The sequence below is a fragment of the Apostichopus japonicus genome, chromosome 9 (assembly GCF_037975245.1).
Source record: "Apostichopus japonicus isolate 1M-3 chromosome 9, ASM3797524v1, whole genome shotgun sequence".
NCBI classification, from domain to species: Eukaryota; Metazoa; Echinodermata; class Holothuroidea; order Aspidochirotida; family Stichopodidae; genus Apostichopus; species Apostichopus japonicus.
Genome location: NC_092569.1, coordinates 11,742,504 through 11,757,261, shown reverse-complemented (window position 1 = coordinate 11,757,261; position 14,758 = coordinate 11,742,504). Strand labels below are relative to the sequence as shown.

At 40.7% G+C, this 14,758-nt stretch overlaps 1 protein-coding gene across 4 annotated transcripts in view; it reads right to left on the bottom strand.

Moving 5' to 3' along the window:
- Positions 1-14,758, bottom strand: part of LOC139974549 (fibrinogen-like protein 1) — a 40,528-nt gene that overhangs the window by 14,955 nt on the left and 10,815 nt on the right. The window contains exons 1-2 of one of the 4 annotated variants that reach the window (XM_071981761.1): positions 1,652-1,776; positions 838-903 (exon numbers count right to left, since the gene is read on the bottom strand). The exons of 1 other annotated variant lie outside the window; for it this stretch is intronic. In XM_071981761.1, coding sequence (XP_071837862.1) covers positions 838-903; positions 1,652-1,733 — 148 coding nt within the window. In that variant the 5' untranslated portion in view covers positions 1,734-1,776. Of the gene's footprint in view, positions 1-837; positions 904-1,651; positions 1,777-14,758 lie in introns of those variants that run through there. 2 more of the 4 variants (XM_071981762.1, XM_071981763.1) reach the window with 2 other exon arrangements.

The window sequence follows — 14,758 nt, the reverse complement described above, 5'->3', positions numbered from 1 at the left end:
ATCATTTCAATTTTCAGCAATATGTTAATGATATAGTTTCAACAAACCATCGAAAAGATTTATTGCTCATTCCCCAAAATATGGAAGGAAATGTGTTTTGCTAACATTAACATAAAACATGAAGGCCGCTTGTCGTCTAGATCATAAAATGTTAAAATTAATGCATCAGAGGTTGAGAAAACATCGAAAACTGACTTCTTATGGGTACGCATTAGCGAAAACCTGACGTTAAATTGTCATATATGGAATATATTGAGCAGAATGCATTATTTGGTCTCTAGTTTTAGCATAAATCGTGTCATGTTTTAACAGAGGTATCTATGCTGTACCTGTTTGGTACAACTTCACGTCATCGAGAGATAAAGAATCGAATGATAAAGTATCTTAAGAAACGTTTTTCAAGGTGTGGGTGCCTATTTCACAGGTGCTAACAGTAAACAAAAACTGCCTCTTTTTGTGTACAATCTCCACTTAGATACAATCTCCATATATATATATATATATATATATATATATATATATATATATATATATATATATATATATATATCGTATTGGTATGTAAGTAACGCTTATTATCCAATGTATGTAGCCTACATCTCTAATACATCTTTGCAACCGATGTTTCAAGCTGTTGATTCTATGAATGTTCCCCAAAGTAAAAATATGAGAAAACAGATGATCGCATCCATTTCAGCAAAATTCCATAAGCTTTGATAAAGTTTTCTTGTTAGTACTTTAACCTTAACTATAGCGGGAAAATGAACGGAAAATTGTATATTATGTTGTAATCACTTAGGACAAGATCTAGTTGAACTATAGAAGTGAAAGTCTCACCATTTGTTGAGCCTTTGTAACAACTTCCTCCTACACCAGGAAACTTCTCCGCAAATTTACACAATCCTAAAAGCGAAATGACAAAAGAAAAGGCACAGTGGACTAATGATTACAAGTTTGTCACGGGAGCTTGTCCGCGTTTCGGGAGGATTGGGGTGGGAGCGGAAGGGTGAATTACCATTTCAAGAGGATCGGATTTGCTTTCAGCATATTTTTTTTCTCAGAATGTTGAATTCAAATTGTAGAAAGTGTAGTTACATCTGTTTCTAACTCATTTCTTGAATTCAAAGTTTTTCCAGATCTGTTTCGTATGTTTATTTTTATTGTGCACATAACCAATGCAGTCAAATATCTGAGCTGCTTTGATTTCTTCCTTCTTTATTAAACATAAAAGTGCGTTTTAATTCGTTATTATTGATTACATAAATTGATATATAGGTTTCCGTCTACAAACTTACTCTTGTCACATACCTTGATATATTCGTGCCAAATTTCCGATTACAATCATAATCGTAAGTTATATCGTAACTTTGAGTATCCATAGAAACACCAAGTAAAATAAAAACAGAGTATAGCAATCACCCAATTACACCATATACACAACGTCACATCACTGCTGACAGAACAAACTGTTTTATTTGAAAATAGAAGTGGATTATGCTACAATTACATCAGGATCTCGCTAGTTCTTATTCTATATATCGTAAATGAATTAGGTTTCAAGCTACTGACTGTATGCATATTTACTTTATTTCAGTTGTCAAAATGCATGATAAGGAACGGAAAAAAAAATATATAAATAAAGAATACTCACTGCCTGCTGCTAAAGATGTACCAAAACATGCCATGAAAATAAGAAGGTGTTGGAAACATATGCTATTTTCTTTAACAGCCATGTTTTCAGTTGTTCTCAGATTTGAGCTCAGTCTGATTCAAAATTGTTCGTTACATGTTCTGATGTACTATGTCATGGTTTTAAATTGCCATATGTTGTCGAGCTTTTAAGTGATTCATGCATATTCATCAATTCACTAAAGGTTGGGTCTCTTTTTCTAATCTCTGCGCAGTAGGGAAGTTTAACGAATCGTGGGAGGCTAAAATGTTAATCATTTAATAAGATGGGAGGAGACAATAACATGGCTGGCTGGCTAGATATTTTAATATGAAACATAGATTGTTTGCCAATAAGGTTACTTAAATATGTCATGAAATTCGACTTTACTCAAGGATGAGTAGTAATTTAAAAAAATACCTTCTTAAACTGCCAATAAATAAAACAGCGCTGTATTGACAGGAACGATTAAGACCATATCTAGTGGGATTTATATTTTGCTCAAATTACAAAAAACATGCAGGAAGGAGGAGAGATTAAAGATAAAGATTGTGAAATTTGAGAAAAGCGCCATGTCTGCTACCCCAAGGTATAATAGTTTGCATCACATAACTTAATGAAATTTGATATCCCCGACTGCTTTCCCAGGAAAAGGCTATTACCTGATTGGCTGGCTGGTTTCTCGATAACTCTGGCATATCCTACTTAGGAAAATGTTTTTCATGAACAACCATATATTGACCTTTCTTGGGATCTATCTAATTGATACATTTTTGAACAATTGAAGGTCCTTATATGCGATCTGGTGCAATGTTTTGCCAGTTTCATCATTATCATATGATATCAAATTATCAGCAGATTTTGTTTCCTGTTTGAATTCTTTGTTCTTTTCAATATTATATCAGAAAGACAAACAAAGTGCTCTTTTACAAATTTTACAGTAGGATGATTCTCGTTTATTGTCCAATGTCTGGACTTTAATACAGTTGACGAACTTCACTGATGGACAATATAAACTTTCATATTTTGTAGCAGAATTTCACATCATTATGATAAGATTATACGGTTTCTAATGTTTAGAGAGAAGTAAATATGCATCAATTCATTACGCATAATTATGCGTCCTGCATTACATAACATAGACCTAGTGCCCTTCATGTAGGTTTACCGGGCATATATTAAAAGGGAGAGGCACTCATAGACTGTTGCAAATTCAAATACGTCTGGTAATGTTTAAAACAATGCAGAGTCAGAGTGTATGCTCAGGCTAAGTACGTTAGCTTGTGTGTGACACCCGAGGCCAAATGAATGATTCTCGTTCAAATATTCCGCCCAGTGGATGTAAAACACTACCTTTAAATTAGAGTATAACAATCATTAAATTGATCAAAATATTGTATTTTTTAACTTTGATCAGAGCTATAGGCTATACTATCTTTGAAATTCCCTGACTAAGGAAGACTAATGTATGAATGTTAACATCTGAACAATTTGAGGCAACCCAAGTTTACAAAGTACTTAGTACCAACTACAATAGAGTAGATTTAAGAGAAGTTGATAATTTGCTAAGAGAAGAAACACTGTAATAATTATTTATATGAAGCGCGTATCACGTACGATTGCTTAATAAGCTTCATAACATGCTGTTCGTGCAACAACTTATGACGAATCATAGAAAGGATTAAAACTCACGTTTTCGTCGTCGTTGTGCATACGGTTCGTGACACTCCATCGAGTGCAGTTAGATAGGCTATATGTATTTTATTACGCAGTGGCCAACTGTGGGTTTGTAAAAGGCTATAGGCTAAATTTAGCTAATTGCATCTGCCAAACTAAGTAGCTGAATCAGTAAGCCGAAGTGTTATTACGATTATAATCGAGTCAACGGAGCTGACGAGTATTCAAGATCAAAAGAGCACTGACAAAATACCATGCAAAAAACAACAGTTTTTAAAATTTTTCGACACTGAAAGGGAGGAGCAGTTGCTCCCACTGCTCCCCCTGGCTACGTCCCTGCCTACAACTACGAGATAGTGACTCCAGATACAATGTGGCTTCTAATGGTATAGACGTATTCTTTGAGAACGTACGTGCATGAACTTAATTCAATTTAAAACAACGGATTCACACAGAGATTATAGTAACTATTATCCATCTTAAAGTTTTGTACCACAGTAAAAGCTGGATCGTGTCGATGAATCTGTTCAATCGGTAGGATGTGATACTATAGGTTTATAGTAAGAACTAAGGATATCTGTAATCCCAACAAATGCATCGAGTTGGATTTACAGTAGTAACTCTATCCTCTGTGTGTATCAGGTGGTTAAATACAAAAAAAGTTGAATTACCTTTCAAAGCTCTGACTTGGAAGAATTAATATTTAATTCTGTCTTACATTTACTAAAGTGGCAACAAACGGAAAATTAGTGACCTAAGTGTCTTAAAGAATGCTGATACGTCACATATGAAACGACATATCACAAGACTTAGAGACCTATAAAGTTATTGGCGATTTAGTATGTACAGTAAGTCAACTAGTGTATTTGCATGGAGCATGCTACCTCAGAGTTGTTTCCAGGTTTAATCAATCCGTATTCTCGTCGGTTATAGGATATTTTTCTTATTTAGTTATTCATATTACTAAATGTCAATTTTAATCACGAGTTCATTATTCACTGACTTGCACGAGGTTGTGAAGGTCTCGGAATCGTACATTCACCATTCGAGAAAAACACAAGTCCAAGAATGGTCAATATATTGTATAATTGAATTAACCTGATTTGAATAAATACATATTTGGCTGTAGATCATTACCTTATCCTGACAAGAATGTCACTAAAAGGGAATTTGAAACCGTTGTTCATGATATACCAAAGTGATCGAGCAACCGCATAGGCAGTCAGGTAACAGTCCTTTCCGTGAGGAGAGGGGAGAGTGGGAGGGGTGACCGAAGGGGAACGCAGTCGGGGACATCAAATTTCATCAAGATATGTGTTGCAAACTATTAGACATTATGCAGACATGGACCTTTTCTCCAATCTGACAATCTATTTCTTTAATCTTTGTTCCTTCCTATTTTACTTTGATATGAACAAATTATATAAATTATAAATTAAACTTGATATGATCACAATAATTTTTTAAAACAGCGCTGCTTTATTCATTGAAAGTTGGAGATGGCTACTATTCATCCGGATTGAAACTATTAGTTGATTCCCTTATTGTTAAAGCATTGTTTGCATATGAGTCGTACATAATGCATAAAAAATAAACCCATGAAAAGGAGGAGATGATAAAAACTGAAATGAATATTACAAACAAACACAACATCGACAGTTCCTAGAAAAGTTCAAACAAGACGTCATTATGAAGAGCAAAATAGAAGATTAATGAAAAGGAAATAAATCGTAGGTTGCTAGGAGAAACCAGGATTTGTCAACACTGTGAATAAAGGAGAAATGACATAAAAGAAACCTGTTCATAATATTAACTAATATTAAACAGACTGATGCATATTTCAGTTGATATACTAAAAACTGCGTATGGCTTTAGAGTACTGAGTGAGTAGTTTAATTCGACATTGTCTAAAATAGTACGACGTTCCATTCTAAACATTGATATATCACTGTCTATCTGTCTATCTGTCTAGCTGTCTATCTGTCTTTCTGTCTATCTGTCTATCTGTCTGCCTGTCTGTCTATCGGTCTGCCTGTATGTCTGTATGTATGTCTTTCTATCTGTCTGTCTTTCTATCTGTCTATCTGTCTATCTGTCTATCGGTCTATCTGTCTATCTGTCTATCTGTCTATCAGTCTATCTGTCTATCTGTCTATCAGTCTATCTGTCTATCGGTCTATCTGTCTATCTGTCTGTCTGTCTGTATGTGTGTCTGTATTTGTGTCTGTCTGCCTGCCTGCCTGCCTGCCTGCCTGCCTGGCTGTCTGCCTGTCTGTCTGTATGTCTGTCTTTCTATCTATCGATCCGTCGATCCGTCGATCCATCGATCCGTCGATCCGTTGATCCGTCGATCTGTGGATCAATCGATCTGCTGATCTATCGATCTATCGATCTATCGTTCTATCTCTCTTTATTATACATAATGACTAAAGGCTTTAGGATGTTCACTGTCTTCCAATAATGAAGAGAAGCCAACCAACGCAACATTTCCTTTCCAACATTTAGTTAAAAATGTATGTACGTGTAAGAGTAATAAGTATTCTATATTCCCTTTAATAAAATTGGCTATGAGATGTATATCAAATTTACTACTCCGTTTGGGTTAATTTAACGGCGTTTTTTGAAAGTGAAAAACAAACCCGTGCTTGCTCTGAACGAAGCGCCAGTATATCAACTTTAGAATTGTTCCCTTTTTCCATAATGTAAGCTCATAATATTTTTCAAAGAATACTGTAAAAAAATGTAAAACAGACGCTTCACGGGTAAAGTCTATTGTACACAATTGAGATTAAGTAAACATATCGTTGTCAGATTTATCGTGTCATAAAGTTCTTCAATGATGAATCAATGAAGTTCTTTCTCTTGGACAGACAAAGAGCAAAATATAGACATAGCTATCACAGTAAATATCAAACCAGTGTAACAGCTCAGTCTGAATTGTTTTCGACAATTGTGGTAATGACGAATGCGTTAGGCTCAATAAAACTGAGATATTGCGTGAGACATGATGAAGGAAGCTGCTATCTCTCCAGTATTTAGCGTATAAGCTGCAAATGACCATTGGTAAGGTAACTATAGAGATGGTGGAATGACTGGTAATTTGTTTACGTCGATCGCATTCAACACGGCGGTGTGCACGTTTCTCGTTTTCCATTGGTCAAGGTCCATGCGAAAAAACCCAGAAGACCTAGAAAAGTGACTAAGGAGACATGTAGTGGGGGGCCCCGACACTCAGTTATTTCAACTTGATGCAAAAGTTTCGTTTTCACTACTAGTTTGAAAGTCAGGGTCTATAAAACATGGCCCATTATCCAAAATGGCCGCCATCGAAAATCGTGAATTACGATTTTTCCTGGAAAAAGCTCATAATTCCAAAAAAAAAAATTGTGGACCATAATATTCCATATACCTTTTAGGTATGCCTATGGACCTATAATCAAATTAAATTGGCTCCATAGGAGGGGGGGGAGGTTAAAATCCTTAAAAGAAACCCCTTCCCACCCCCTCCCCCAAATTTGGTTAAAAAAAACTGGGTTAGGGCTGTATGGGGAGGAATTGGTAATTCACCTGCAGGCTTACAGCACACCGAACTCCATCCGAGATCAACTGTTATACTTAATAATTGAAAAACGATTTCTACGGCAGAATAGTATTCATCGCGCCTTTCGATTGCGAATTTAACTGACTGAAGTGCGCGTAAAGTCAGTGGCGCGAAAAGTCAGTGGCGACAATATCAAGCTGCTATTGATTTACACACTAATTACACATTGAAGACCTGACACAGAAGACCGGTGAAAAAGTAAGTACTTAACAATTAAATTTGGTGTAGGCCTCGGATATTGTATAGAATTAATAATGTAACGGAAATGTATCCCTTTAAGTAAATTGTTAGTGTAATATTATCGTTTTAGGAATGAGCGTTCCCTCAGTTCTACCCGTCGATGGCCCCTCTCTAAAAATATGTGTAGAGCTTTTACGAGTTGCAGGTGGGGACAGCCAATGAAAATCGTACCCCTGTTTGTTTATAAATCTTGCTGAATCAGGACCCGAATTTTGAGATATTTCCCCTTGTTAGTGGTAGCGCAGATTATTTTATTAGTTTTAGCTCACCACGCTCACGAGGTATTCCGAGATTGGCCCCTGACAGAGAGAGAACTGAGAGAACCGCCTATTTTCTATTTTTATTAGTTCAAGCAGCTGGACTTCGGGAGACACTGGTCAACGTTACACTTGGTGGCAGCGGTGGGATAAAAGATCAGTCCTGGTCCTTACAGATAACACATACCGAGACAGAGGAAGATCCAGTGATAGCCAGTGAAATCACAGAGCCACAGAAACAGCACAGAACAGATACAGATACAGAACAGAAACAGTTATAGAAGGCTACAGATGGATTTTTCGAGAACCAACCCGTTTACAGACCAGAGGATTGACAATCAAAACAACGTAGAGGGATTGCCCAACTAGGAATGGAGACCCTTGATGACAGAACAGAACTCTCGTGTTTCACGAGGTGCATCAACAGAGTTGCCGTCAGAATACGAGGTTCTGAGCTCGGTGGGTTCAGAAACAACTGGAAGTCTGGAAGGTGTTTCAAATGGTCGACAACATCAACACAGAACAGAAGGGCAACAAGCTATGCCGAGTGGGACTGGGAATGAGTATGAAAGACCTGCAGGTAGGCAAACTAACCCTTTCATTTTGTCCCTACAGGAAGACGAGCGCACAGGCCCGGATGCCATCTCTCCGTATGCATACCGACCCTGGCACGCTGAAAACAGACAAGACAATGCATAGATACACAGTGGTCAGCACCATCCCAACTACTCAACAGAGATGCAGACAGATCCGCATATCCCACTGGGTTACAGACAACAGATTGATACCGGTGTACCTTACAAGACCGAAGAAGACAGAAGGAATACAGCCCAGCTTCCAGGGAAGGCGAATGTCACACCACCACAGTATGATGGAAGTACAAGCTGGGACGACTACGCAGTACAGTTCGAGTTGATAGCAGAATTGAATAACTGGCAAGAGGCAGCAAAGACATTGTATTTGGCAGCAAGTCTGAAGGGACAAGCAAGGGCGATCCTGAGTGACCTGGAAAGTAGTCGGAGAAGAAGTTACAGAGCACTCACAGAAGCTTTAGGCAGACGATTTAGTCCGGCGAATCAAACACAGTTGTTTAGAGCTATGTTGAAGAACAGACAGAGGCAACCAGCTAAAAGTCTTACAGAGCTCGCCCAGGATATTAAGCGCCTTGCGTTAAAAGCCTACCCGGATGCACCGTACGAGATGGTGGAGACTCTTGCAAAGGAATACTTCGTAGACTCACTGGGAGACACAGAGACCCGATGGAGAGTATACCAGTCCAGACCCGTGAACTTATCCGATGCAGTAACCGTTGCAGTTGAACTAGAGGCATTCCACCTGGCAGAAGTAAAGAAGGGTAACCTCAAGAGACCTACAGCAAGAGCCGTTTTACAAACAGAAAAGCAAGAAGACAAAGTAGAGAGACAGATGCAACTACTTGGGGAGAATCTCGCAAAGACAATGGAGCACTACATGTCGAAGATACACGAAGAACTGGCAAGCGGAAATTACAGGAAACAGACATTTGCGAGTGGGCAAGATCGCAACATGTCCTGGCGAAACCGAGACAGACCACCACTCAAATGTTGGGGTTGTGGAAAGTTTGGCCACATAAAGAGAAATTGTCGGGAACCATACCAAGAAGACACCACAGGAAAGTCATATCAGGGAAACGAGAAGGAACCGGACTTGAGGGTCGAAGGCCGGCAGTAAACTCTAGGCCCGCAGGAGTGAGCGTTAGGACAGGATGGGTGCAAGATAGAGATTCTGGGATATTTGTTGATGGCATTATGCAGGGTACTTCAGTAACCTTTTTGGTTGATACAGGTGCCAACATAACAATAATAAAGCTAAGCGTAAACAGATCTATCCCTGAATTCTGTCGTCCCCACTTAAGACCTGTTGGCAGTGAGATGGTGTTAGCAGATGGACTGTGTTATTTGCCGTTCGAAGGATGTGCCACTGTCGAGATAGAGCTTGCAGGACATAGAGTAGAACACACAGTTTGGGTGGCTGTGATTGGAGCGGATGCACTCCTGGGTTTGGAGTTCATGAGAAGCCACAACTATCACTTGGATGTGATTAACGGTATTTTGTCTTGGGGAGGACCAAGAAAGAGCAGTGAGGTGAAGGTGACGGAGACTCATGTTTGCCATGTTTTGGTAGATGAAACCGTAGTAGTTGCCCCTGGATCTGAGGCAATGGTGCTAGGAAGAATCTCTGAGGGACCTCGGAAGTGGGAAGCTGCTCTGGTAGAGCCAACAGAAAAGTTTGTTGAAAAACATTGTTTGTTGGTGGCTAAAGGTCTGGTTGATCCAAGGGAAAGCAAGATTCCATTGAGAGTGTTCAACCCAACGTCTGATGTGAAGAGAGTGTATGACGGTACATGTATAGCTTCATTAGAAGAGACGGGGAATCTAGATGTTACGTTCCCTGAAACAGCGCGTCAGAAACAGAAGGTATTGGCGGTGTCGACAAAACGTTGTGAGCAGGGTGAAGTCGCTTAACATGTTACATAACTATTGGAGGCGGAAGACGGACATATGAATGATGAACAACGAGCTTTACTGAAAGAACTAGTTACAGACTATGCTGATATGTTTGCGAGATCATCTGCTGACTTGGGATATACCACAGTCGCCCAGCACAAGATCGACACAGACAACGCAAGGCCAGTCAAGCAACCAGCAAGACGAGTCCCAGTACAACAGAGGGAAGTGGAGAGAGAACTCTTGCAACAAATGCTAGATGCAGGAGTGGTTGAACGATCATCAAGTCCGTGGGCGTCACCTATAGTTCTGGTGAAGAAGAAAAATGGTTCGACAAGATTAGGTGTAGATGATAGAAGATTAAACACATTGGCAGTCAAGGACAGCTACCCCATTCCCAGAATTGCAGATTCACTGGATGCGATGGCAGGTTCCCGTTGGTTTAGCACATTAGATCTAGCCAGTGGCTATTGGCAAGTTGGTGTGGCAGCAGAAGACAGACAAAAGACGGCGTTCATAACCGGAAATGGTTTGTATCAATTCCGTGTTATGCCATTTGGACTGTGCAACGCGCCCGCCACATTCGAAAGACTAATGGACCGTGTGCTATCTGGACTCCATTGGGAAGCATGCTTAGTTTACCTTGACGATGTCATCGTATATGGTGCCACATTTTCCGAGGCTATGGACCGACTAAAGACCGTTTTCAACCGATTTAGAGACGCAGGACTAAAACTAAGTCCAGGCAAGTGTCAGCTGTTCAAGCAGAGTGTCACGTACTTAGGGCACATTGTCTCTAAGGATGGTGTAGGTACAGATCCAGAAAAGGTGAAGGCTGTCAAAGAATGGCCGAGACCACAGAACCTATCAGAGGTTAGGAGCTTTGTAGGCCTGTGTGGCTACTACCGTAGATTTATACGACGCTTTGCTCAAATTGCACTACCGTTGTTCAAGCTGACTGAAAAGAAACAGAAGTTTGATTGGAACCAGGACTGCGAGACAGCTTTTTCCGGACTGAAGACAGCGTTGACAACAGCTCCAGTACTTTCCTACCCAATGAGCAGCGGGCAAGATTTCATATTAGACACAGATGCAAGTGACTTTGCAACCGGTTCCGTTTTATGACAGATCCAAGACGGAAATGAAAAGCCAATAGCATATTTCAGCAAGACCATGAGTAAGCAAGAGAGACGTTATTGTATCACAAGAAAAGAACTACTGGCCGTCGTACAGTCAGTTAAACACTGTCACCATTATCTCTACGGCACCAGGTTCCTGATCAGAACAGACCATGCAGCACTCAAATGGCTGATGAGTTTCAAGCACCCAGAAGGACAAACAGCAAGATGGTTGGAGATACTTGGCACTTACACCTTTGAGATCTCCCATCGTCCTGGACGCTTCCATGGTAATGCAGACGGTCTCTCCCGACGACCATGTTCGGATGATTGCCAACATTGTTCGAGAACAGAAACCGGTGATATTGATCGAGACGGACCTATGGAGTTCAAGACCAACAAGTGGAAACGGGAAGAAAAGACAGATCAAGGTGATGGCTGCGACAGAAGTAACGGGACCGTGGACGGGGAAACTAAGGAAACAAAACAAGTCGCTGCAGTTTCTTCAAGTACAGAACCACCCCGGCCTTGGTTACAGAAATGCACCAATCAAGACCTGAAAGCTGAACAACTTAAAGATGTAGAACTACGAAAGATGCTAACTTGGAAAGAAAACAAAGTTGATCGTCCTTCGTGGGAAGAAGTGTCAGCTGAAGGGAAAGAACTGAAAGCATATTGGGCTCAATGGGACAGATTGGAAGTTCGACAAGGTCTTCTATGTAGAAGATGGGAGAACCACGCAGGGGATTGCATCACGTGGCAGTTCATAGTCCCCAGAAGTCTACAAGAAGAAGTTATACAAGAAGTTACAGCATGGAGCGCAAGGACGAGACAGAGTGGAGCGATGTAGAACTAGAGAGGTGCATCGAATACCGCTGCAGAATCTGTAGACAAAGGCAGTCCAGTGCGGCAGATTTGAAATCACATTTCCAGAAGGAGCACGGTAGGAAGAGATTCTATTGCGAAACCTGCTCGTACCAGAGTGACCGAAAGACAGATGTACAAAGACACTCTGATGCCAAGCATCGAAAGTTAGAGCCGAAGGCTAAAGGGAAAAAGGACCATCGCAACGATGGGAACAAAGACTACGACAAAGAGCCACCCAAGGTACAAAGGGTGACATCTGTGTATGCGCCAGCCCTGGAGGACCTGCTGGGGTCACCACTGTCCTCCTTATCAAGACCCCCAACACCGCAGGCTGCAAAAGGAATTCCGACCCCAGAGAGCCCAGTACACCGCAACAAATCTCCAAGCAAGACCAGCGTGATTCCCACTTTAACACCGGAAAGACCTGGCCCAGACCCTCGACTGTTCCGTGGGGAGACGTCGGACCCTGGGATGCGAGTCAGTGAGTGGAGGGAGAAAAGTAAGGTGCTCCCATGCAGCGCAACGCAGGTGGAATGGAAGGTGAGGAGGTTTGAAACCGGGGTTAGATTAACAACACTGACGGAGACGGCAATCCACCCAGATGGGACGGTGTTCCGAGCAACCAAGGAGACTGTAGAGGGACCGGCCAACTGAAGTAAACGTGGTGGAGAATATTAGCTCTTAGAATTGTACTTTTACTTACATTATTTTGTATTTCTGTTAAGTTGTATAGTTCTTAAAGATGCAAGCTTAATTCGTAAATGCGTGGTAGCATTTGTCTTTTTAAGAGGGGGGTAGTGTAACGGAAATGTATCCCTTTAAGTAAATTGTTAGTGTAATATTATCGTTTTAGGAATGATCGTTCCCTCAGTTCTACCCGTCGATGGCCCCTCTCTAAAAATATGTGTAGAGCTTTTACGAGTTGCAGGTGGGGACAGCCAATGAAAATCGTACCCCTGTTTGTTTATAAATCTTGCTGAATCAGCACCCGAATTTTGAGATATTTCCCCTTGTTAGTGGTAGCGCAGATTATTTTATTAGTTTTAGCTCACCACGCTCACGAGGTATTCCGAGATTGGCCCCTGACAGAGAGAGAACTGAGAGAACCGCCTATTTTCTATTTTTATTAGTTCAAGCAGCTGGACTTCGGGAGACACTGGTCAACGTTACAATAATATCAGAGGCCTTTAGCTGAATCAGTGAGAGTTGGTTTGGGTTAGTGTAGAATTACTTTGAAAGTTTAAATTTCACTTCCGGATTTAATAGCCTAATTAAGGGACTGGCCTAAGCTAATTGTTTAAGTGTGTAGACTCCATAGGGCGCTTCTCCAGCGGTAACAGAATTACGGGAACAGAAAACCGCCCAGAAAGTCCTGGAAGGACCCTTTGATATCCTGGGGGCCAAGGCCGTCGCCACAGGGAACTGTTTGATTCGGTGATCCTTTTTTTCTTTTTGCTTTTTTTCTGCTTCCAAAAAATATGAAGATCCCCCAATTAAATGCGGTGGACATTTTTTTAGCTCTTCAGAAAATTAGTTTCCGAAAAAGTATGAAAATTTGACATGGTGACCTTTTCTTTAGCTCTTCGGAAATTGTACGTGCTTGTTCCCCCCCCCCCCCCTCACCACAGTCAGTCAAGTCTGCAAAGGCCCTATTGAGGGCGATACTTCCGCAGTAGCGGAATTATGGGAAATACGTCCCATAGGAATAAACACGACCACTTTGTTTGAAGTGGGCTTCAACAGTTTCAAGCAGATATATTTGCAATGGCGTAGCCAGAACTTTTTTATGAGAGGGGAGGGGGGGTGCATGCAAGTGTCTGACGTCAGATATTCCGAAAACTTTATGACGCCGTAACTATTATAGCTTTGTTCCTATTGTCAGTGGCGTATCAAGAAGCATAAGGGCTCTGGTGCAGTCAGTGTCACCGGTCCCCTTATGAAAGTGTCAAACTTTTGTCCGAAAGTATTTTGCATTTTCCATCGAATTAATTCTAATTTATATTCTGGAATTCTGGAGACCTTTTATTTTCATTTTGCTTTGCGTAATGTTTTGTTTGAAAATAGTGGGGGTCGTATTCTTTTATTAATACACACCGCCGGGCTCCCTGTCACCCAACATGCCCCCTGTCACGCAAAAGACCCATTTGGGACCCCGATCCTAGTAACACCACTGCCTATTGGTGTGTGGTCAAGGGTCCCTGGTGAGGTACTGAGGCAAAGATCCTGTGGGGTCCACGAGAAAAATAGTATATAATTTTGATGTTTTAGAATTTGTTACTGGGAGATTGGGGGTAGGGGCTATGGTGTCCTAGCCCCTCTCTAAATACGTCACAGGGTAAATATAAAGGGTTTAAGCTATTTATGTGTGAGGAATAAACTGGAGTTGAAATATTGATGTTTTGAGTATGCTGAAAATTAAAACAGGCTGCAAATTCGGTTTGTTTTTTTCGCATTGAATCTTTCCCATACCCACCTGCGTTGTCATCCGAAGGGTCTCTCAACTCCGGTGCACATGCATGAGGACAAGGTTGAGGTGCACTTGTCTGTGCAAGTGCAAATGCGAGAAGTAGCTGTACCAGAACAATTTCCAATACTGGCATGTATAGGCCTATCTGGTCAATTTGTTTGAAACTTTTTTAATAAAACTATTGTTCAAGAAGTTATTCAAGAAATTATCCAGCAGTTACTCACCATCATATTATAGAACTGTTAAAAGATGGATGAAAACATCACTGTATCATTGGGTACAAGTATAACTGTCAGGTTATTACAAAACAATTATATGTTTCAGCTTATTGGACCTGTGACCCTTGGTCTATTTTTTTGGTTATGCGCCTATACTG